Genomic DNA, 26576 nt, shown 5'->3' with positions numbered 1-26576 from the left:
TTCTCTTTAAAGTAATTTGACGAGTGCTGTCATGTGTGTTTTTAAAAGTATATTGGGTTCATATATATATATATATATATCATATATTATATATACAGTATATACACACACCATATATCTAGGTGTGCCCCGAGATTTTTAGGCTATGAAAAGTGTGCCCCGGGACAAAAAAGGTTGAGAGACACTGCTCTAGTGAATGTAACCTATTTCGTCGACGTATAGGCCGGCCTATATTTATATGCTGTAGCTATGGAACTGTAGCTCAAGAGGTGAAGAGAAGCGCGACTCGCGAGTCCAGTTTTTCATCCCCTCCTTTCCTTTTTTTTTTTACGTCGACGTTTCTATAGGGTGGCATGAAAAGAGGACGTCTGCACTCTGCAGGCTCTTCGTGGTTCGCAGCAACAGCAATATAAGATTAGTATAGCCGATCGCCTCGATTTATCTCGGCTATACCGCTGTCCTTGAGAGTTGTGCTCGTCACACATCCGTAGGTAATGGAATCCCCGTTTCAGCACCTGGACAGCGCCTGCTTGTGACCCTCCAATACAGTCAGTGCATTATTATTACTGGGTCTGGGCACATGGAGTCCCTAGCGTGATTGTGGGGAAAGCCCCGCGAGCAGGACAGGCGCGAGTTGGGTATTATGCCATCATGGCATCATCAATCCTTATAGTTTCAAAGATGTCGTTATAATGCAATGATAGATAATCTTGTTGAAGGATGGTGCTTTCAGTCGATAGTGGGCTTTTTCGTGTTGCACTGTTAAGAGGCAATTCGGCTGCTGCTTGGCCAATGCAAATGAGGAGAATCGCAGCCTGCACACAGCACCATCCGAGCATCGCTTCCATGCACTGATCATCATCGACGAGGGAGATGTTGCCATCATCACTACGAGGGCAAAGGAGTCACGACCACACTTTACACAATGTAGAAGGTAGGTGTGCTTCGTGAAGCTCGACGGTGTTCAGTTGCTCTGGGCTTTTAGCCTTGAATTCCCATCCGAGCTCCTCCATTAGTTGTTAGCAATAAATGTCATGTTGCCGTCTACATCCCATCTTGTATTTGTATTTTGTGCACATTAACTAGAACGAGAAACCAAAGCTGGGCATAGTATTAGACAATATGAACTGTATTTGGCTTGGTGCATGTAACTTGATGCCTCTTCTGGCTGAATTGGGAGGACTGGACTAATACATAGGCTATACATACTTGTGTCAATAGGTTGGCTACAGCAATAGCTTGCTTCATATTTTGTAGGTGGAGGAGATTGCTACACTCTTGCTCAGTATAAAAGTGGCTATTGGAATGCTATATATAATGTTGAGATCTGATTATTTCCATCTTAAGTGTGTTTAACCCAAGCCAATGCAAGCAAATGGTATATTATGCAAACTTCACAATTTGCACATAGGTACATTTTTACACTTTGAGAGTTAGATTAACACTCAGGATTTTGCAGTGTAGAGATGAGTCTGTAAAGGCCTCAACCTGTAAGGACTCATGAATGGAACAATAAGGGGCCATTTCTTCACTCAGACTGAGTTAAATTAACACTCAAGGATTCCGCAGTGCACTCAATTTCACAGTCGTTCACCTCACACATACATTAACTGATCTATTGTATAACCACTTGAACCCCAGCATGCATATTCTGGTGACATTAGACAAACATATATATACGAAGAAATTTGGTGTAGAGAACAGGTACAGTACAATAACTCCGGTCCGCTTTACTAAGTAAAGAGAGTTTAAGTGGTTAAGTTACTTATTTATGGCATTGTGCTAAAAGCTATGTTCGTGGAGGCTGTGGTCATGCACTATCACTTTGCAGCCCTTGAATGACCTGCATTGATTCATCTCAAGTGGCATTTAATCTGCTGTGCTATACTACATTATTCGGCTATGGTCTGTTATTGCTGTGAATGCTGATTCCTCAACTCACCGTATGAGAGGTTTCCCTGTACTTATATGTGTTAACACATTAGCCAATATATGTCCCTGCAATACTGTGTACTTCAAACTTGCTGTGCTCTGCTAAGATGTTGATTGAGGATTGGAGTGTATAAATGATGCTTAGTGTAAATGACAATTACAGCGCTGCTTGTGCATAGCGGCTTGCGATTCAAATGCTGCTGACAACTTGCACTGCCTTCTAAGTGGTGCTTGCACACTAAGGCTTCGTTTGCGATATACTAATGACGTTTACGTTTGTGTAATGATACACCGCTCCCTTAAAGGTGGCGGTTATGTGTTTGTGGTTCTCCTGTTTGGAGGTCTCATTTCTGTTCTCCGCAAAGCAGCTGGAGTGTGCTTTCACTGAACGGACTTGGACATCAATGGCTCTCTATCCTATGACACAAAAAGCCAGCTTCCTGGTGTACTTGTTATGCAAGAGGTGTGATGTTTCTCAGCCTCTGATTCACAGAACATTTTTAATTAAACCCTTAGCAATTTAATGTTCACTGCCAAAAAAGTGACAGAACCACAATTCAACGGAAATGCATTCATTCATTTGAGCAGAACCTCAAAGGTCCCTCAGAAAATATAATTGACTAATATTGAAATACAACTGGCTGCCGTAATTGCTGTCTTTTCTTCACAGACGTGACTTTGTATTTTTTTTATTTTTTCCCCCATAGGAGCCAAGTCTCTGCTGTGGTGAAATAACTCACGATAGGGGTTGTTTAGTGTGGACGTTTTCTTCCCAGCATCAGGGCATCCAACATGAGCAACCACCAGTAAGTATCACACTAACAGATGCAAGTCAGATGCCATATCTAAGAGAAAGTGAAATCGTATAATCTCCATTTATTACCACTCACACATGCTTTAGCGAGGGGCTACATTGTGTGATATAGGATGTGTTTATATAAACAGCACCTGCATGTTTAGTAACTCCCCTGTGACTCTCCTGTGAATGACTTTGAATGAAGATTGCGGGGGTAGGGGGTGTAGGGAGGTGTGGCCTCAGCATGCCTCTCTTCGGAGGAGGAGGAGGACAGCCTGCCATCTCCATGTCTCTGCTGGCCTCTCTTAGCATTCAGGAGGGTTGTTCACTTGTCATCTTCCCTTATTAATAATTACTCTGTGTGTGGCCCCCCAGACAGACCCTGTATCCTGATGACAGCCCCGGTCAGGGCTAAGAGAAGGGAAGGGAAGGGTGGGTAGGGTAGGGTAGGGGGGGGTGCAGAATGGTGTGTGTGTGTGTGTGTGTGTGTGTGTGTGTGTGTGTGTGTGTGTGTGTGTGTGTGTGTGTGTGTGTGTGTGTGTGTGTGTGTGTGTGTGTGTGTGTGTGTGTGTGTGTGTGTGTGTGTGTGTGTGTGTGTGTGTGTGTGTATCGCGCAAGGGGACTTGAATTTGTGCAATCATCTGTGGTCTTGTGTTAAAGACGCAGCTCGCTGTACCACCAGCCAGAGGTGTGTATCTAAGAACAGAGGTTTGTGCGTGTGATTGATTGATTGATTGATCTATTTGCAAGAGGAAAAAAAGTGTTGTTGCTAAACTTGTCGCAGGGTTTTGACAGCATAAAGATGTATGTATTAATGCTGTTGGTCGTTGGTCGTGACTGCCTGGTGAAATGACAGATGGGAAACGCTCATGCAGCAAGAGGTCTGTGGAGATATTTTCACCCTTTCTCTCAACTGGATGCTACTGTAAAAACCTTCTCTGTCTCTGTTGGTCTCTCTCTCTCTCTCTCTCTCTCTCTCTCTCTCTCTCTCTCTCTCTCTCTCTCTCTCTGCCTTGTCTCTGGTTGTTTTCCCTGCCTCTCATTCTTTAATGTTTCTCTCTATCTGTAGTGCTGTGTAGAGGATCTCTACCTTGCACACAGGAGACAGTGGGAAACCGAACTGGAAAAGTATTAGCACAATACAGCACTTACTGTATTTATCACTTTAGAATAGAACATTGTTTTTGTATGCATTCAGAATGTGTAGTGTACTGTGCAATCCACGAAATCACATAATAGTCCACAAATTATATAATTTCCAAACTGAAATTATATTGAATGAGCTCTTTCTGTTCTGTGTGTACTGTATATAGTTGGCATATACCAGGATATACGACAGATTTCATAGCATTTTAGTGGTTGGTGATTGCCTTTATACGTGTTTGAGGCAGTGCTCTTTCTTCAGGCTTTATACTGAGCTATTTGTACATTTTGCTCCATTCAGTGCACAAAGACAGCACACCACACATCCCGAGGAGCCAAGTGGCTTTGAAACAGGTCAGCTAACATTTACTGTAACTAACCTCTGTGTCACGTGGTCCAGAGCCACGCTGCGGTTATTTGCCTGGTGTAAGCAATGCCTCTCTTTTCTCTCATTATAGAGTATGATGCACTGATTGCCAGGTCACTGCTTATGCTATTTGCTCTTGTTCATCTCACTGATCATGTTTCATCATCATTCAATCATCATTCAATCATAATCATTCATGCATTTGTGCATATTTGATGGCAGATAAAACTAGAACTGCACTTTGTCGAGTGCATACTTGCTTGTTGCACACTAGTAGGCCATAAATGGTCTACTAGTGAGCAAGCAGAGCGCGCAAGTACTTTCGACCGCTACAAACTGTCAAATCTGGTCTGGTGCCAGATTACATACATGTATACATAGGAGCAAAATCAATTAAACTCTGGCATTGGGTCCTTTAATCCACATCTGTATTACGTCATCATTGAGAGCTAGTTATACCAGCTAGTTATACCAGTGCCGGGTGGATTAAAAGAACTGCCTCTATGTATATGTAATTTGTAAGTTGATTAGCGGTATACTGTGGTTACTTTGCGCCGTATGCACCGTCCCAGCATTTCCAATGCGTATGCACCGTCCCAGCAAATGACGTAATGACTAGTTGTGCCTGATAAAACCAATGGTTTTCGATGGTGGTGACATAATGACGATATGTTTTAGTGTCGGGAGGATTAAAGGTAATGCTCCTATGTATACATGTATGTAATCTGGCACCACTGCCGTATCAGGCACAAGTAGTCATTACGTAATTTGCTGGGACGGTGCATACGCATCAAAAGTGCTGGGACGGTGCATACGGGCCCCGGGGCGAAACTAGTACCTGCTCGCTCTGCTTGCGCAAGTAATAATGAAGTATCCACAATCACAATCTTGTAGTTCATTTTAATTTCCGTCAAATTCTCTCTGAATGCCAAGAACCACAGTGCATGGGTGAAACCACTTCAGTCAGGTTGGAGGAGGCACTCAAACGTTTGTAGCATGCAGAACTGTAGGCGTGGCAGATTGTCGAAATCATGAATAGATTTTAGTTGTTGTTGATTTGTCTTGCTGTAACACCTTTCAACTATTGACTATTGAAGTGTTTCTCTCACCATAGGGCATAGGCTATTGCATCTTTCTTACTAATGCAAGAATACTACTGTACTGTACATTACTGTGTTATTATTGTTTACCATTGTGCCCACTCAAGTGCTTTTGATGGTTTGTTGCATGTGTGAGACAGCTGGTTGTAGAGGTCTACCAGCTGCAGAGCAGATCTCTGTCAGTGTGCAAGGCATCATCCTCTCTTCCTGCTGTGTCCGTGGCTTGGATACGAATGGGCGTATTCACAGCAGCAGAGCTTCCTCCAAAGCAAAAACTCCCAAGAGCAGCAACAAAAATCAGTTTCCACTCTCCATTGATGCACTGGATTTGTCAACTGCAGTAATTTCCTAGCAGGAACCTTGAGAGAGCGACCATTAATACAAAAGCACCACGTTTACAAACATCCCATTGTGCCAGTGGCCTGAGTCAGGGATGCTGCTGGTATGGGGGAAGAAACTGGCTGGTTCCCATGGAAGAGACTTGGCTCTGCACTGCATCTTGCTTTCCTGATAATATCAGGGCAGTGAATTGCTGTGTGTAAACTGTAAAGGAACAGCCAAGAATCCGAAATACAGTCTTTATTGGGCGAGACGCAACAGCAGGGTTGTAGACAGCTGGCCTGAGAGGCTGTGGCAGTGAGTACTCAGAATGACAATGACACCAATGCCCTCTGCACAGCAGTTTATGCTGAGGAAGCATTTTGGAACCCTTTCTTTTTTTTGAATGGGTGCATCGAAATATGACTAGACAGTCACGGTCATCTCATTGTTAGCTTTTGGCTCATATACCTTTAACATACTATATATATATATATATATAATTATATATATATAATAAGGTCTTTGTTGTATTATGAATAAGTGCTATAACTAATCCCATTGAACTCATTGCTATAGGCTACTATAATGTAGGACATATTGTGTAACCACTAACCACCACAACTTCATGGAACAGGTGCCAGGACAATTTAATGCAAATCAAATGTAGGATGTATGTCTTTCTGGACTTGGTTGTTGTGCCCTGCATGTGTTAACCACGTCCTATCTCATCTTACAAATTGCAAATGGTACCACGGCACGCCCTTTCCTGGGGTCCTTACCAGTGTCCCCTCTTTCCATTGCTGTTTTCGCACATTACACCTCAAATTATCAGACGTCACTACCCACTGGTTCCAGAACTAAGCATTGCAACACCGTATTCTAATTCCTCCCTATACATTTGCCTCTTTGTGCCATATTTATTTTCTTTGGCCCATTTCGCTTCAGTACCGATTCTAGACAAACAAACAGATCCATGTTGATCACATGACCATATAGATCCTGCAGTGCACCGATTTGCATGAAATTGGGATAAAGTCTGAAGTTCAGTCAGGACAACTCAAGAATGGATGTAATATATATTTATTGAATATAAGATTAGCAATATATTTATTATGGTTTGGCGATTCATTGGATCTGCTTTTTAGGTACTCAGATCAAGCGCATCAGTCCCGTCCATAGGGACTCCGAATCCCCCGTACCTAAACAGTAACTCCAAAACGACAGGTGGTAGCTGGGGTGGAGGTGGGTGAGCAGCACGTTGATACAGCAGCAGCAAGCAAGCAGGGAAGCAGAGGAGGAATGCAAACCTCCGGTTAAGATGGATGGAGTGAGTGTGTGATTGGCTGAGTGAATCATGTGAATGAGAGCGTGATGCATGTCTACGACAGGCACAAATGCTCATGAGTAATATAAAAAAAATTGTTTTACATAAGTCAGCCTCCTTATGGCACTATAAAAGGCAGATGTGAAAAATGCAGGACAAAAGCTTTTCCTTGGCCTCTCTAGGGAGTGCACATACAAAGTTGTACACAGATCGGTGCAATTATATAAAAACACGAATCGGCCTGATCGGCCACAATGAGCCTGATTTGAACATTTTTAAGTGGCATTTCCTCTGCCTAGTGGGGAAGTGAGGAAGTGTTCGTGTTGCACTGTGTTCATGATTTGAGGCATTTTGTTCAAAACGGACCAATCCTGCAAATTTTGGAAGGCAATCTTAGCCAATTGGGATGGAATATGGACGGACACGGACGGATGGACGTGGTGCGAAACATTAGTTCGGCCTGGTGGAGACAATTTAACAAGCTAGAGTCCAATTGGAATGTTTTCCATGTCTGGACATGATCCAATACAACACAATGGTCTGAGGTTATCTGATATATGAGACACTATTAAACAGTTTAATTGTCTCCACCAGGCCGAAGGCATGGGGAGAGAGTATGTTTTGCCCTCCGTCCGTGTGTGTGTGTGTCCGTCCGTCCGTCCGTTAACAGCTAATCTCCGGCACCGTTAACCCGGTCGATGTCAAACTTTGCATGCACACTCCCTAGAGACCAAGGACAAACCTTTTACATGAATGTTTCACATCTGCCTTTTAGAGCACCACCAGGAGGCCGACTTTTGTAAAACACATTTTTGGATATTACTCCTCCGGATTTTGTCCCCAAATCCCGCAAATCGTTACACAGTATCTCCATAGTCATGTGCTCAAGACGGAACTGTCTGATATTTCATATTCCATCCAAATTGGCTAACATTGGCTTTCAAATTTTGCAGGATTGGCCCGTTTTGAACACAAAGCCTCAAATCATGAACGCAGCGTGCAATTTGACGTACGTGCGTGCATGCGTGCGTGCTTACGTGCGTGCTTACATGCGTGCATGCGTGCGATCAACACGGATCTGAACCATTTTCCATATTCCATCCTGATTGGCAAAGATTGGAACAAACAAACAAAAAACATGTTTATATTACTCCTAAATATTCCTATTGGAGACCTGTGCCCAGAAGGGCACTTTTTCTAGTTGATCATATTTTCTATGGATAATATAATATAAAAAAAACAAATGCCATTAATTCATCAGTGATGGACTCGCTACTTGAGCCTACAATTATTTGTCATACAAAGAAGTATAAATGGCTATAAGTATAAAAGACTGCCAGTGTTTGACGTGGCTGTCCTTGCCTGCATTGGCAATGGCAGACGTGATCTGATATGCAGTGCTCCACCCCCTCCCCAGTATGGCAACTAGCCACTCAACTGGCTCTGCACATAATGGCTCCTGAGTCCTGGCTAGCTCTGTGATTGTCTGGAAATGTTTTGATATGCTGAACAGTTCATGTCTGTCATGATTTAATGATTAGTGCTCTTGTTACTGTCAGTCAAAGGTGGCAAGTGTGCAGTGCAGACAACAGACACATACTGAGTATGGAGGCATGGGAACCCTGGGTTAAACTGAATATCTAGCCGGACCTACAGTAGGCTATCAACCTACTGTAACCTACCTACTGTAAGCTATCAAGCCAGACTATTTCTTTCACAATCTTCAAATGATACAGAGAGTCTTTAAATCCACCCCATAAAAGTTGAGAACAGGAAGCTGCCTTGAGTTAGCCTCGATACCCAGGCTTTCATTTCGTCTGCGCGAAAGATGAAAGCCTGGAAAAAGCCGTGGGCTGAACCAGTCTAAAAGTGGGAGTCAACCCTTCCGGGTGGGCGCCACTCTAAATGATGTGACGTAGCGCTGCACTAGGGGGGAGAGGAGGGGCCGGGGGTGACGGACAGATCGATGAGATCCAATCAGGGTGCGCGCTTTTCTGAGACGCGACCCTCCCATCTAGGCCAGAAATGTCTCTGCTTAGGTCAGGCTAGCCTTGAGTTAACATCTGATCAAACTAGAAGCGACCAATCACGACGCAGTGTTTTGTCATTTGGAGATGCCTATGGAGATCCCTGAAGAATGCACCGAATCGCTGTGTGAAACGTTCAACCGAACCGATGTCAGTACTATCTACTATATGACATCATATTGATGAATGGCTGTGTGAAACGTTCAACCCAACCCATGTCAGTACTATCTACTAGTATGACATCATATTGATGAAACGCTGTGTGAAACGTTCAACCCAACCCATGTCAGTACTATCTACTAGTATGACATCATATTGATGAAACGCTGTGTGAAACGTTCAACCGAACCGATGTCAGTACTATCTACTATATGACATCATATTGATGAATGGCTGTGTGAAACGTTCAACCCAACCCATGTCAGTACTATCTACTAGTATGACATCATATTGATGAAACGCTGTGTGAAACGTTCAACCCAACCCATGTCAGTACTATCTACTAGTATGACATCATATTGATGAATCGCTGTGTGAAACGTTCAACCCAACCCATGTCAGTACTATCTACTAGTATGACATCATATTGATGCCATCAGGGATCTCCATTTATGGGCATAACAGGAACATAGACAGGCAGGCGAGTACAGCAGACAGTGGGTACAATGAGTATAACGGCTGGGTATTAACTGGAAGAGAATGGGTTCCCATTGTTCCCAGTCCCAACAGGTATCTAGTTTTCTACTAATTGTGAAGTACAGACTATTAACTCTAGAACACTATTAGTGTTTGTTTAGAGTACGATGTTTGTTTAAAGGAGTGAGGCACCCCTCACTTAACACAAGTGTGATATTTTTCACCCATCATTAATGATGGAGGGAAAAAAGGGTAAAACAAATCCCATAGAATGGGCAGATTCTCACATGTCCCAGGAATGGGTGAACCAACAGAGAAGTTCCCAGCTCCAATATTCTTTTTTTTCTGGATATTTTTAAAACAATACCCACATTTTTCACAGATATCTGTTTTTTGTTTTTCTTTATGTTGAAATGTGAGTGTACTTTATGGGTACTTATTATAATATTATCTTGGAATTCCAGTAAAGTATTCCCAACGTTAGTGATGGTGACTGACAACTTTCAACATCGTAGTGTTCAAGGTTCATTACATCTTGTGTACAGTTACATAAAGAGTACAACTTATTCTGGTTTGGTATCCTGCAGACAATGCAGCAGCATAGATAATAACGACAGTAGAAGAAGAAAAAAAAGACGTAAAAATATGAAAGAAAGGAAGAGAGTGCAAAAGAGAGCAAGGAGAAAAAAAGGATTCAAGAGCATCATCAAATCAAATGTACATGTGCATATAGTCTTGGTATATTGTATATAGCGTCATCATTCATAGTATAGCATCATAGTGTTCTAGGGTTAAGCATATGAAAATGGTCTGAGCCACAAGTCTGTGCCGAGAGACTATAAGCAGGACCCATTTGGTTTCAAGGTTTCATATATCTAACGGGAGGATTTGCTGTCCTTTCTGTGATGCCGGGAACGATGGCAGCAATTTTGATTTGCACAATATCCTTGCCTGTGATAATAAGAAAACAACCTTTGAAGTGAGTAAGTTAAGCAGGGATTAGTCATTCAGTAGCTCAGGGATGAAGAACGCCTGTTTTCCTTTCCGAGCCTGACAACATTCATATTTCATTTGGGAGGTAAGGGCTACTCGCGGTTCCTCTACTGACCATCTTTCCATTGACCTCTACACAACACCAGAAGGGAGGCCTCAGAGTCCACCATCCCAATGCCTTTTGTTCCCTCTGCCCTGTAATCAATGCCTTCCTTGACTGTTAAGTGTCAGAGTTATTGATGTCTCTATATCAGCTGTACCGGGATGGGTGCCAAACTGTGCAAATACTCCTGTTCCAGGTTGCCTTCTCCTTGACGGCTATTGGCCGAGCTTGGGGGAAGCACAGCCCCCCCTCTGCCTGCATAGCCCTGTTTTATAGGCTCTTCAGAATAAAATAATTATATTTCAGCTGGGCTTTGTTATATATACCCAGCCAAGAAAATGTAGAGAGATAAAGAAAATGCACACTTTGGAACTGATAAATTAGAATCCGAAAACCAAAAAAACTGCTTCAATGAAACCTTTTTTTTCCCTACAAAACATAAACTGTGTGCGACTGTGCGTGGGTCTCCAATAATTCACACACTGGATAGTTACTCCCTTAGACATACAGTATTTAATAATGACGTTTCACACATGTGTGAAAAAGAAACACATAATGTGCAACATCAAACGTATAAGCAAACTTCAATTATTTATGGGACAAAATGTACATCAGAAAGGCACAAGAAAACCAATAATGTATATTTTCTATAATTTCATATTTAGTTTTTCTTGTGTTGATGTATTTCTCCATGTGTACCAAGAAATGTAATGATGATCATCTTTACATTTCTTTTTTCTGTGATCGACAGGGGTCAATCAAGGACTAACATTAAACACTTGTATACACACATTGAACTGAGATTAATTTACGTCAAAGTAGGGTCCAGAGTTTCTTGAATGGTTTCCAAATGGACCCTTGAAATGTCTGTAAGAGTTATATATGGGGGTCCTTGAAATTAAAATGTTTGAGAACCACTGATTTATATCATCTTTTTTTTAGATATCTTTTGGGCTTTATTGACAGTATAATAGAGCGAGACAGGAAAGAGGACGAGAGACGGGGAATGACACGGAGCAAAGGTATTGGATTGGAAGCTGCAACAGCTGTCATGCTGCATTAACCCATTCTGACCTGAGATCAGATTCGCTATGAGCTTGTAGATCTGCTATTTTTCAATAGCTAAAGCACGACATGATGCTAACACCAAAATGGGTTCCCGCCCAAAATGGGTTAAAGCCTACACGTGGTATGCGCCTGGACCGATAAGCCACCTGACCCCCCTGATTTACTATTATTAAACAAATGGGTGAGCAACACCACTGTAACAATGCCATAAAAAAATATGGACAAAGAGTTCTCCGGGTCTGATATGGACGTAAGATGAAGCCTGTCAGTCCTTGAATTGAGAAATGAGACTTTAAACTAGTGACTGGAAGCAGAAGTATTCATGACCATGTTTATTACGGTAATACAGTCTAGGTGAAGTTGGGCCCAAATACATGGACCTCTATGGAGCTATGGGGTTTTTTGGGCCCAATGACAGCGCCACAACAGGCCATTATATGAACTTTCAGGAAGTCAGGACTTTCCTACTGGCTTCAGACACTATTGGCTTCACTGCCCCCCTGATTATGCTTTAATGCTGTTGCATGACGTGCCGTGTTTCTCACAGGGCTGCTGCCCAGGCTGGGACGTCGGAGCTGGAGGTGATCTCCCAGCAGGTGGAAGAGGACAACGCGGCCCCGCCAGCCCAGCTTGTCAGCTACGCCTACAGAGACCTGCCTCTGGCAGCCGTGGACATATCCCTGGCTGGGTCCCAGCTCATCTCCAATCTGGATGAAGATGACAACAGAGAGGGGTATGTAAACGGCCATATAGCATGGCATCACTCACCATCGCTGCCCGCTGAAACCTCATTTCAGTCAATCCAGATAAAATGGACTTATGTACTTGTATGAACGGTCATCATCTACCATAAGCCACACTGGACAAGTAACAAGTCAACGCCACAGGTCAGTTAAAACCAAATATCACACACACACACACACACACACACACACACACACACACACACACACACACACACACACACACTAGGCACATTATTTCTACAGTATTAATGTAAACCCAAAAGTATAAGAAGGTTTACACTTTCAGTGTTAAATTAGCATTCTGGAATTTACTGTGTGACAATTAACATAGCACTGCAGATCATGAACTCATCTGACAACATGCAACTTGAGGGGCACGGTGGCACAGTTGGTAGTGCTGTCGCCTCACAGCTAGAAGGTCCTGGGTTCGATTCCCGCTCGGGGCGCTGTGGGTGCTGGCGGCGTGTTTCCTCCTCCGCATCATCAGTGCCCATACCCGAAGGCGGGGTTGGCGAAAGGGCCTTTCTGTGTGGAGTTTGCATGTTCTCCCCGTGTCCCCTAGGGTAGGTACCCTCACAAAAACATGCAGTAATCCTGGTCTCTAAACTGCCTCCCCCTGGCCAGCCGGGACGCCTGATGGAGGGGAAAGGAACTGGTTGGAATAACGTGCTCCTTCCACGCGCTACGTCCAACCAGGAAAACTCACCCCTGTCAGGTGTAAAGGAGCAACTTGGACACTCAAGCATGAAGGAAGCATGAGTTAAGTCCGTTGCTCTCCCTAGGTTGGCGGAGGGTGTGTAGAGCCCAGGATCACATCACAGGATGATTGACACAGGGGTGAAAAATGGGTTACAAAATCGTGGGAAAAAAAAGGAAAAAAAAAACAAAAAAAAAAACATGCAACTTGAGTGCAGGATACTCATGTAGAAGCAGGAAGGTGTAGAATTTGGCCTGGCATTCAACGAATGTGGTGTTGCTCATAAATCCAGCATCTTGGTGCTGGTGGTGAAACTGCAAGTTTCAACGGCTGATATATGTAGAAGATAATTTCATTCAAAGTACCGGTAGCTGATTATACATTAATAGAATGATTACCAGGGATAATCAGTTTAATATAAACTATAATCCAGTGATTAGTGTTTTCAATGCTTGATGTTAGATGTCTGGAACATTGCCAGTCCTCGGTACAACAAGGACTGACCATGTTATGCATAATTGAGACAGAATTTGCTATTTCTACGATCTCTTATCTGGCCTGGCAGAGAGAAGCTCTGTCTTCACTCTCTCTATTGCTAGTTATTTCACATGATAATTATACCTGACGTATCAAATCACCTCCCATTGTTTATGGAAAGCTGCAAGTCTGAGGATATCCACCACCAATGAATTAATTAGTGTCACCCTGGTACATGGACAATGCTTGGTGATGGCTGGGTGACGCAGAGCTATCTCTCTCTGCCAAAGACAGGACTTTGCTCAGGATGGTGACATTGCTACTGCCATCATTTCAGCAAAACACCTGAGCTTTGCATAGCTGTGTCCCGCTCGTCCTGGTGGTGTGTTGTTCTTTCATGTCCCCATTGCCATGGGCAGGATGCGGCGCGCTCCACCCAGTAGCCAAGCCACGTCACGTCCTTTACTCTCCAATCAGAACGCGTGACTCGCAGCCCTTTGGGCACGTTGTGACACTGGCATGGATGCAGTCAAAGCAGACACGTTGTGACACTGGCATGGATGCAGTCAAAGCAGACACGTTGTGACACTGGCATGGATGCAGTCAAAGCAGACACGTTGTGACACTGGCATGGATGCAGTCAAAGCAGACAAAAGGGCTTCATTGGAGCATCCGGCATTTAGCCATTCTAAGTGTCAGCTGACCACACATGGACGGACCTTGCCTGGCCTGGCTGCGGTCAGGCCCTGTGGGATGCATAGCATGGGCAGATGGGTCCTGTTTCAAACACACACATGCGCGCACACACACACACACACACACACACACACACACACACACACACACACACACACATTGCATTGTGACGTACAACACACCCCAGGGGCCAGGGCCACAGCTGAGTTCAGGAACTGGCAGGCGTTCGCTCTCATCCTCACTGTGGGCACTTACATGGGAATGGGGCCATATGATACCTGGGAGGTGACAGCAGGGCATAGTGGTGACAGTGATATGATACCTGCCCTGCTCACCTGGGAGGTGACAGCAGGGCATAGTGGTGACAGTGCCAAGATGGGCATCTGAGGGATTTGTGAAGTCAGATGCTACAGCGTGAATAGAAAGGGGGTATTGATCATGATGAGAAATGCTACACTCTTCAAAGTGCACAAGGTAGGATTGTGGTTTGCATTGTATATAATACAGAGACCCACTACAAATTGCCAGCAGTGACACTGACGCAATCTGAGTTATCTGAGCATGTTCAGCGAGTATTATCTAGATAGGAATTTGTGATTTTAAAACCACAGGCATTCCAAGACATGCCTGCCGTCACAGTTTCACTGCAGCCTCAAGCACGCGTATATACATCCCTTGGCAGTGTACCTGGAAACAGGAACTAAACAAACACGTTGCAGGTTTTGGTGGCTCTGTGACTCATGCGTATAGCATCAGAGGAATGGCCCAAAGGGAGGATGTGGTTTCACACCTTCAGCTATTAGGTCAATTAACATAGTCAGATGGACAAATAACAACAGGGCAAGGTGCAGACTAATTGCCTGTAACGTCATGGACTATTTACCTCCTGTAGGAGCATATCTTAAAGGTCATTTCAGCATGCAGAGACTAATATCATCACAGGCGTTTTATATTTACTTAGCGTCACACCTAATGATCATTCTCTGTGATGTAATTTGACATTCCTACACCTTTATTATAAATTACCTGTATTTCTGATAACCAGTAAGACGCACGCCCTAAACTAGGGTGAGGTTGCATGCACACATCCGATGATCCGCCTGGGTGACGGCGACGGGAGACTGCTGGGCGAGCTTTGGTATGAGGGGTTAGATCAACATATGGAATGAATTCTGCACTGGCCATATATGGAGCGTGTCTTGAGTGTACAGGGTTTGATGAGGTCAGATCAACAAGAGTTGCTGGCCAGCTCCATACAGTATATGCAGATCTAGGTGATGATCCAGTCTTCTCCATGTATGGTTATCCAGGGTTTTATGAGGTCAGTGTCGTGATATTCATATACAGTATGGAGATGGAGGCGTTAAGGGTCTCCATGATGTCACGTGATGTCATGAGGTCAGATCCATATATGGAGATCTAAGGGTCTCCATGATGTCACGTGATGTCACGAGGTCAGATCCATATATGGAGATCATACAGTACGTTTTAACAGCGGGCGACAGCCAGATGAATTTTCCGGAAGTGCCTTATTTGTCAATGGGACCGGCAACTACTGGCGATAGAGGCGATAGCAGGCGAACAGGCGATTTTCGAAAAGTGGGCGGAGGAACGTCGGCCGAAAAGATAAAAATAATTAATCTTTTGGGCGACTTCGCCCGGCGATAGTGGGCGATAGCCAATGAAATTCAAGCGACGCTCGCCGTTGGTCTCTAAGGTCTCCCGCTGTTAAAACGTACTGTAAGGGTCTCCATGATGTCACGAGATGTCACGAGGCATGATGGATTGGCAACCATATATGGAGGTGTGACGGATGGACACAATCACGCAACCATATATGGAGGTGTGACGGATGGACACAATCACGCAACCATATATGGAGGTGTGACGAATGAGACATGGCCAAAGCATTTCCGGGGGTCCCCAGCCAAAAAGGTAGAAAACCCCTCCTCTATAGCCTACTAGGCCCCGTTTCTTTTGCGGTGTGAGTTTGTAGATTGGCTATTTTTGCTGAAAGTTCACCCCAGAAGAGGTTCAGTGAAGTCGAGTTGGGGTAGGATTAAGCCCACACAGAGGAATTATGTAGACTAATTATCACATTATAATAAGGCTGTACATAGACTTAGAACTCAACTGTGCCTGAATTGTCTGTCAGTGAACTAAAGGCTAAAGTATTGATGAGGCCATGGTTGTGTTTTTCCCAGTGTGGTCATACAAAGGAGACTTTTATTGTACATTAGCCATGGCAGCATCACATGGCTCTTGGTGGGGAGACGTGGGCAAGCAATGCCGAGCATGTACTGTAGGAGGGCGATGTGCTGATGGGACTACAAGGGCACAGGCAGTACCCGCAGATCAGTGCATTGGCTGGATGGAGTTATGAATAATCTGTTCTCCAGGCCTTGGATGGAGAGACCACACCACTGCATTTAGCTCTGAGAGTGTATAAACTGACCCGTCATTGTTAAATTAAGGCTCAGGAATTTTCTCTGCACAGGAGGGTGGTGGGATTTAGTTTTAACTCCCACATTACAGACTCCCACATTAACTTCCATTAGTGAACATAATATGTCTTCATTTAAATTAAATTGTGTCTCAAAATGTGTCTCTATGTTATGGTAGATAGTGGTCATTATTGTTACACACTTTTTTTGTTAATAATTTCAAATTAATTAAATATTTAATTTAATTACCGGTATTAGTGAAATTAAACTACCACTCATTTCGCTGGGGACAGCTGGAACTCCCTCAATGGCCCCTCGGCCAGAGACCCACCATTGAAAACCACACAGAGATAAAAGAGAGCCATTCTTGAGTGCCTAATGTACAGGTGGAGATAATTCAATTATCGTCATTTTATGGGAGATGGATTGGTAAAGTGGTGTGTCAAGATTGGCATCTCCCATAATTTTGACCTTGCCAGACTCAGTGGAGCCAGAACGATCCATGACCTCCTGCCCCCCAGTCTCAGGGACCACATCCCACCCTAAGCCCATGGCTTATCACCACCAGATCGGACTGCCACTCGCAGACGTATAGCCTCGGCAGCGTATGCTACTGGTCTCGGGGCGAGTGAGAAGTGTGAGTGAGGTCGCTGCAGCAATGACAGATGGTTCATATGGGTCAACCTGCCGCCATGGCTGGAGGAGACAGGAGAGGCAGGTCCACTCACAAGAGAAGGAGGGAGAGGGAGAGAGTGATGGGGGAGAGAATGACCCTCCTCCACACTTCCATTCACAAAGCTGACACCCACAGATTAGAAGGAAATGGCTTCATTTGATGTGTGTGTGCGTGTGCGTGTGCATGTGCGTGCGTGCGTGCGTGCGTGCATGTGCAGTGTATGTCCGTACTGGGCAGTATGGGATTAACCGTGAGCAGAGCGATCCAGCGAGAGGCACAGGGGCTCGCTGTTAGAGTGTTATAGTGAGAAGTAGGGGATTAGATAAGCTCATGTGTGGCTGATTTATTGCATTACTCTACATAGAAAGTGTTCCACTGAGAACCCAATGGAATAAAGTCCTTTGGCTACTTATCTTGCCACATTGCCTATGCCCATGCCACAATGCATCGTGGGTATTATACGCTCACTTGCTTATTATCCGACCGCGGAATTAAAGTCGACGGCAGATGTGATAATTATGAAAATCTAGACTGTTGAATGTAGTGCCGACAATGCCTGGCAGCATTTAGCGGGGGAATCTTGGCAGCAGCAATATGTCAGCGGTAGAGCCAGACCGATATATTGGTGTGGTCGATATATTGGCCATCATTTGACTTTTTGGACGACGTCTGTCGCCCAGCAATTATGCAGCTTCTGTCCCGAATTTGAACCACCTTCAATTTGGCCTCCCTATTTTTGGGTATATCATTATAAAATAGTTTTCCAAAGAAGAAAAAAAGAAAAGAAAAAAGAAATCGGGGAAAAAGGTAGATCTACAAATTTGCACTCATATCGTGACACGTGAGCTTTAGATCGGCTATATTTTAATATTTTATTTTTGAAAAAATTCCATAAAATCTAAATGTTTCAAATTGATTTTGTACTTTTGGCCAGGTTTTTCCGTCATAGTGCAACATATGGTGAAGTATTGTAGTGCAGGTAATTGGATCAACCACCGATCCCTATTTTTGGGTATGTCATTATAAAATAGTTTTCCAAAGAAGAAAAAAAAAAAGAAAAGAAAAAAGAAATCGGGGGAAAAGGTAGATCTACAAATTACTGTATATGTTTTCCCCTTTTTACTTCCTTTATATGGTGATTTCCTGTATTTTTCTTTATAGAAGTGTATATCTGTACCATGATCTGTTTATCATGGTGTCGTCCACAGTAACAGTTTTTGTATTGTATTTGTATTCAATCAAATTTCAATCAATCAAACATATGTGTACTAGGCAGAAGAATAGGTCTAGGACTCACTCTACAAAATTGAGATTAGCATCAGACCCATTAATCTGCCATCGGTCGTGCTCTGCGAGCCCTTGAATCCATAGCCATGCTATACCTGCTCCATGTAGATATGGTTGTCTGAAAAGAGTAGGCACCCCCCTCCCTCGCGACTCTATCTATTTCTGACACACAGAAGAACAGTCCTCTCTCCATCAAATTGACTCTGGTGCACCATGTGCGACACAAAAGATGACATTAGAGTAGTGGTATGGGGCACCTTTTTGAGCTACAACCCTGTTTCGGCAGCATTCTCAGCCCGGGGACACTATGGGCGTGGCCTAACCAAGCCCAGGGCACTATGGGCGTGGCCTAGCCCAACTTGATGACGTCATCAGATCTTTTCTGTTTGATGGCACTTTCAGTTTTGTCAGTTAGGGTCAACGTAATTCTAGTTCCGCTTTCTCATTTCCTCTATGTGGTTTCCTCTTGTGTTGTACAGGAAACAGATGGTCTTACAGTTGAGTGTGTCTGCCCTGTTGTGTGCATGTGCGAACATGATACTTTGTTAACTAACATCACTTGTTATTTTCAGTTCCTATTTTAGTTCCTAATTTCTGGGCTACTATTCTTATCTATACCTCGCAGTCAGACTGGCCGATTGAAGCTGTGTGTTTAATCCTTCAGCTTCCTCTTATGTGTTGGGGGCCATTTGTAGCCCACAAACAGTATGTATGGGTGTGTGTGTGTGTGTGTGTGTGTGTGTGTGTGTGTGTGTGTGTGTTTGTATGTTTGTATGTTTGTGTATGTGTTTGTGTGTATGTGTTAAGGCTGTACCCTAGCCCTTATTTTAGGACTCGAACTACGGCAGGAATTTCCGAGTGAACATTCGGACCATTTGTTTTTAATTAATTAAAAAATAACCGTCTCGAACAGAGCGCACAGCGCGTCTCCCCCGCTCTTCTCTCGTCCCTCCCAACACACACACACACACACACACACACACACACACACCCCGCTCTTTATAAATCTCTCTCGTCTCTCACAACACACACACACACACACACCACGAAAACAGCTGATCTGCGCATTGCTCGTTAGCTGTTCCTCGTTAATTTGTTCCACCTGTGTATGAATGCGGCTTCAGAAGAAGTGTGCACAGGGAAAAAGCAGATCCTCCGTGACGTTTTGCTTAACAATGATCAGAGTTCACTCCTTTTGTGATGCTATCATGCTAGAGAGCATATGCTAATATATTATGGCTGCTACTGGTAAGAACAGTTCCCCCTATCAGCGATCAAGCTGGCGTCGTGGCGTGTGTTTGTGTTTGTGTGTGTGTGTGTGTGTGTGTGTGTGTGTGAGAGAGAGAGAGAGAGAGAGAGAGAGAGAGAGAGAGAGAGAGACTATGATCAGTCTCCAATCACCAAATGAATGTGCACAGCAGAACAAGGTAGATTGACTGCATTTTACAATAGTTACTATTAGGTATTATTGACATTTAAAGTTAGATAGACTATAGTGTATACTACATGTGGTATAAGCTATGCTGCTATAGGCATCCAAGGATTTCCAAGGATTTCAACCCAAAAACTGTAGATTGGGTCTGTACACAAAACACAGTGTCTTGTGTTGACAATAACTACTGGCAATAACAACCACCATACTAGTAAATATTATTTATATTAGTTACATTATCTAAACTCAATGATTTGGCATAGGCATACATTTTTCACGATACATAGGAAAGTCTAAACTACATGCAGAATAATAAAATATGCTTGAATGGTTCAACTACTGGATAGTTAGAAGGGTCATGACATGCTAATGTATGTTTTTAATACAACCACCTTAACCCATTATAACAGGTTATGTACACTGTGCATACTAAAGCATGTAATACTGATGTATCGATGTTTTTCCAATAATTCAGAACCTATAGTTTAGAAACTTGTGTAAGTCTATACTATACGAACTCTTTAGATCACGGTCGGCACCAAATAGCATACCAAAAGCATGTATCTTATGTTCATCATGGTTTATTTTGACCAGAAAATAGGTAATTATACACATGAACATACAGTGTAGCACAACATGTAGCAAAATGTACAATCTTGCAAAAAGAAAAATACATGCTCTTACATCATTCAAGGCAGTGAATTCATCAGGACATCAAATATACTCGGTCATCAACTATTTCTAATATATACAACGAGGCAATCAGGTCATTCATAGGGGCATTAGTTATGTCTTTGACTATTATTTTTGGGGTATGACAAAACTGAAAGTGCCATCAAACAGAAAACATCTGATGACGTCATCAAGTTGGGCTAGGCCACGCCCATAGTGCCCTGGGCTTGGTTAGGCCACGCCCATAGTGTCCCCGGGCTGAGAATGCTGCCGAAACAGGGTTGTAGCTCAAAAAGGTGCCCCATACCACTACTCATTAGAGTGTGGGGTTTGAGGGTTTGTTAATATTCACAGACGTGCAAAGTGTGAGATTGGTTTCTAGCCAGAGAGCGAGAGAGATCAAGTGTTCCAGTGAAAAGCCATTTATCAGGAACAGCTTGGCTGCTGCTCCACACGTGGACTCGTGGAGGCCCATCCATCTCCATTTACCTGGTATCTGATGCCCATTTCCCTGGGCCAGCTTCGTATCTCGGATGCTGGATAGATAGGTTCCATACATGGTGTAGGGATGTGAGGAGAGAGGGAGGTTGAAAAGTGAAGTGAAATTTATTTTTTTTGTTTTCACCAGAGTATAGAAATGACAAAGATGAATGCAAACGCCAAGTTTAGGCCCCAGCTGAAAGCATCAGACATTCAGTTGTGCCATCTGAAATTGATTAGCGCTTTTCATTTGATTGGATTAGTTGCAGCCAAAATGTTAGCTAATTCCCCGGGCATGAAACTGTGAGTGATTTATGGTGAGGAGGAAGTGCGAAAATGTCAAATTGATTACCTATGATGATATCAGTCAGAGCTCTATTCAGCATATTTAGTGCTTAGTTGGTTTTTCGCCTCTCAGGGCATCATTCGCTTCTATTGGAGTTAACACAGATGACTCAGCGTTCATACAGGGAAAGAGATTTAGTGAGTTCTTATGTTGCCATTTGTCTTGATTTTATAGCAATATAGGGCAAATGCCTTTGCTTTTCCCTGGGAAGTATTGCTTAAATGCAAAAATGCATGGAATGTGTGGGAAATTGTACAAAATGTCACTTTGAGTGCATCAAAGCACATTAAGGAACGGCTGCAACGGAGGGCTTGTACGCCTTGAACGGAATGTAGTGTTCCAACCTCTGCTGCTCAGTAGCCTGTAGCCTCAAGGCTGATCGCGGCTGTGGTCCATTTTCCTGTTCTTGCGCCTGCTGAGTTCAGCAGATTGGTGTGAATTGGTTGGAGTTTATACTGGGGGAGGTGGTGGTGGGAGAAGGGGGGGGGGGGGGGGGGGCTGTGTAGTTATCAGTACAGAGAGAACACAAGAGAAAATGGAGAGGAGACAGAATGGCCTTGCTCAGGTCAGATCATTTATAAATGCTACCAGAGCAGAATCCAACATCACCATGCATCCAATCAAAGCAGCTTGTTCCCCACCCACTATACTAATCACATTCAGGGCAGTGTGATTCTCCTGACCTTACATGTAGTGTGTTCGGTGCGACATGCGTGCGTGCGTAGGGCCTACTAACAGTCATGTACATGATTTCTGAGTAGGGCCGGCAGTAAAAGTGAGGTAATCTTCTGAACTTACCAGACCATTTCTTTAACTGCCTTTGGCCTGTTATTGCGACCACAGGTCGCATTTACTATGAAAACCTGCATCACGCGTCCGTTAGTTAATCACCCACGCCATGTATGGTCATGCCTCGTGACATCACACCTCCATATATGGTCACGCCTCGTGACATCACGTCTCCATATATGGTCACGCCTCGTGACCTCACGCCTCCATAATATATGGTCACGCCTTGTGACATCACGCCTCCTGACACATACATGGAGAAGACTGGATCATCACCTAGATCTGCATACAGTATATGGAGCCGGCCAGCAACTCTACATCTAACCTCAAACCTCAGACCCTTAGATCTCCGTATATGGAGCTGACCTGTTCTGATATTCCATATGTTGATCCTTCCCTGCACCCATCCTTTCTGTTCTGACATTCCATTGTGTTGATCTGACATCATCAAACCCTGAACACATGCTCCATTTATGGCCAGTACAGAATTCATTCCATATGTTGATCTGACCCCCCATGCCAAAGCGCCAGTGCTCGGCCAGCAGTCTGCCGTCACCCAGGCGAATTTGTGCACGTGACCTCGCCTTCTCGCCCTCAGGGTGTTTTACTGGTTACATAAGTATTACTGGTACCGGTAATTATTCATCGACACTGTTATTGTCGTGGATAAAGACACTAGCACAGCATTTACCAGTTATTTACCATTGTGTAAATAAATATTTTATGAAAGCCTGAATAATCATCACCACAATATTATTATTATATTGACATCAAGAAGGTGTTTGGTCATAAATATAGTGTTATTATTAGATTTTGTCCATATTAGCCAGTGAATATAGTTTTTTTGTAGCTTGCCTCTCCTTCACGCACGCAGCCATGCACTCACCCTGCTGCCTCTCTTCTTTAGTTCCTGTGTGAATCGTACCTAATGACTTTACATTGTGTCTCAATTAGAGAAGACAGTATAATGAAAGAGATGCTCCCAGAGATACAGGCTCCCCTCTTCAATAGCTTGGACTGTGGTTCGGACCAGTGCCAAAGCGTGTGTGAATGGAGGCCCTGCAGGGTGATCAGCAGACACCTTGCTCTGTGCCAGTCACTCTCAGTGGTGTGTGAATGGAGGCCCTGCAGGGTGATCAGCAGACACCTTGCTCTGTGCCAGTCACTCTCAGTGGTGTGTGAATGGAGGCCCTGCAGGGTGATCAGCAGACACCTTGCTCTGTGCCAGTCACTCTCAGTGGTGGACAGTAATGAAGTACATTTACTATAGTACTGTACGTACATTTGTTTTTGAGTATCTGTACTTTACTTGAGTATTTGTATTTTTGGATACTTGTGACTTTCACTACAGTACATTTCAAAGACAACTAGAACATTCACAATGCTGGGAAATTGAAAGTGTGGTTGCTAAGTACAGTATAATGATTATGTATAGAGGCTACAGTAGTGCGTGACATGACTGACATCATCATCATACACGGAAGTTATGCGAGAAGTTAGTTGTCTCAAAGTCCCTTTGAGGCTCGGTGAGGTGTTGGGACTACATTACCATTCTATTGTCTTAAGGAGCCTCTGAGCTATTTCTGAAATTCTGAGAGACCAAGGTCCTCATTCACAATGGAGAAATACGCCACAGTGTAAATGAGATGCGTAATGATATCGTATTTATCCGTCCGATCAAGCTGCGATTAGCTCCCGTGTTATTCAGCGAAGGTGGTGTAATCACTTATTTTGTGCGGAATGCCCGTGTACCTTTTCCGCCTCTTTCCCAAGCGATTCGCCTGCATGTCGCCAGGTTTAATGGAACATCCACGCCCATTCCACGCCATATAAGGCAACAGGAAATATCTGAACATCTGAAATACATTATCATTACAGCCTGCAAAATGCACTGATCCAGTGAACGCGGTGCTCCGCCTACTTTTACTTCAACATATCATTTTGTATATTTTGCATCATTGTTTTCTACACAAATTCAATTATCCAAAGACACCCCTAAACCAGTGTCTCAGACAGGACAGTCTCTAAGTCTAAACCATACATGTGGCCACATGTGGCCCTCACCTTCACTTAATGTGGCCCTCAGGTTAATATCAACTGGTGGCCCGGGGGCCACATGCAGCCCTCACCTTCACTTAATGTGGCCCTCAGGTTAATATCAACTGGTGGCCCGGGGGCCACATGCAGCCCCCACCTTCACTTAATGTGGCCCTCAGGTTAATATCAACTGGTGGCCTGGGGGCCACATGCAGCCTCCACCTTCACTTAATGTGGCCCTCAGGTTAATATCAACTGGTGGCCCGGGCCGGGGGCCACATGCAGCCCCCACCTTCACTTAATGTGGCCCTCAGGTTAATATCAACTGGTGGCCCGGGGGCCACATGCAGCCTCCACCTTCACTTAATGTGGCCCTCAGGTTAATATCAACTGGTGGCCCGGGGGCCACATGCAGCCTCCACCTTCACTTAATGTGGCCCTCAGGTTAATATCAACTGGTGGCCCGGGCCGGGGGCCACATGCAGCCCCCACCTTCACTTAATGTGGCCCTCAGGTTAATATCAACTGGTGGCCCAGGGGCCACATGCAGCCTCCACCTTCACTTAATGTGGCCCTCAGGTTAATATCAACTGGTGGCCCGGGGGCCACATGCAGCCTCCACCTTCACTTAATGTGGCCCTCAGGTTAATATCAACTGGTGGCCCGGGGGCCACATGCAGCCTCCACCTTCACTTAATGTGGCCCTCAGGTTAATATGAACTGGTGGCCCGGGCCGGGGGCCACATGCAGCCTCCACCTTCACTTAATGTGGCCCTCAGGTTAATATCAACTGGCGGCCCGGGGGCCACATGCAGCCCCCACCTTCACTTAATGTGACCCATCATCACAATACTGATGCCAAACGTGCAAACATGGCCCGTTTTAATTAGTTTAGCCTAAGCTAAACTAATCTAAGCTACATAATATGTAGCTTAATGTGTAGTATTAAATGTATAGGTAATGTTGTCTTTTTTTGGTCCAATGTATTTGTATTCAGTTAAAATAACAGGCATTGAAATTACATAAAAAGTTTACTTTTCAGGATTCCAATTCCAAAACAAAATATTCAGGATTTCAATTAAAATATAGCAAAAATAGCTGATCTACCAAATAGCTGATCTACTGTTGGCTATTAACAGTAATATGCAATGTGGCCCTCTGGAGTCAGTACGGAAATATAATGGCTCAGACAGAACAGCCTCAGGGTCTTGGGTTCCAGGCGGACCGGTGCTACCCTCTATCTCAGACAGGACAGTCTCAGGGTCTTGGGTTCCAGGCGGACCGGTGCTACCCTCTATCTCAGACAGAACAGCCTCAAGGTCTTGAGTTCCAGGCGGACCGGTGTTACCCTCTATCTCAGACAGAACAGCCTCAAGGTCTTGGGTTCCAGGCGGACCGGTGTTACCCTCTATCTCAGACAGAACAGCCTCAAGGTCTTGGGTTCCAGGTGGACCGGTACCCTCTATCTCAGACAGAACAGCCTCAAGGTCTTGGGTTCCAGGCGGACCGGTGTTACCCTCTATCTCAGACAGAACAGCCTCAAGGTCTTGGGTTCCAGGCGGACCGGTGTTACCCTCTATCTCAGACAGAACAGCCTCAAGGTCTTGGGTTCCAGGCGGACCGGTGTTACCCTCTATCTCAGACAGAACAGCCTCAAGGTCTTGGGTTCCAGGCGGACCGGTGCTACCCTCTATCTCAGACAGGACAGTCTCAGGGTCTTGGGTTCCAGGTGGACCGGTACCCTCTATCTCAGACAGAACAGCCTCAAGGTCTTGAGTTCCAGGCGGACCGGTGTTACCCTCTATCTCAGACAGAACAGCCTCAAGGTCTTGGGTTCCACCCTCTATCTCAGACAGGGGGCTTTTCCCATTGTATTAATTGTACTCTGTTTGACCAGGAATATATCTATACTTTGACTCAAGTATTGGGGTTGAGTACTTTGTCCACCACTGGTCACTCTGCCCCAACGTGTCTGTCCACTCTGTCC

The 26576-nt window shown here is 44.3% G+C and overlaps 1 protein-coding gene across 1 annotated transcript in view; it reads left to right on the top strand.

The window, feature by feature from the left end:
- Positions 1-2972: 2972 nt before the first annotated feature.
- The window catches only part of tmem266 (transmembrane protein 266), a gene marked incomplete at its 5' end in the record, with an annotated part of 78353 nt that continues 54749 nt past the window's right edge, over positions 2973-26576 (top strand). Inside the window, 3 exons of the mRNA XM_083762717.1 lie at positions 2973-3048; positions 3389-3416; positions 12358-12543. Coding sequence (XP_083618843.1) covers positions 2973-3048; positions 3389-3416; positions 12358-12543 — 290 coding nt within the window. The remainder of the gene's footprint in view (positions 3049-3388; positions 3417-12357; positions 12544-26576) is intronic.

This window comes from Protomyctophum parallelum (genome assembly GCF_964188405.1).
Source record: "Protomyctophum parallelum genome assembly, chromosome: 4".
Classification (NCBI taxonomy): Eukaryota; Metazoa; Chordata; class Actinopteri; order Myctophiformes; family Myctophidae; genus Protomyctophum; species Protomyctophum parallelum.
Note: the sequence above shows the minus strand (reverse complement) of the source record. Positions and strands in the feature narration are given on the sequence as shown.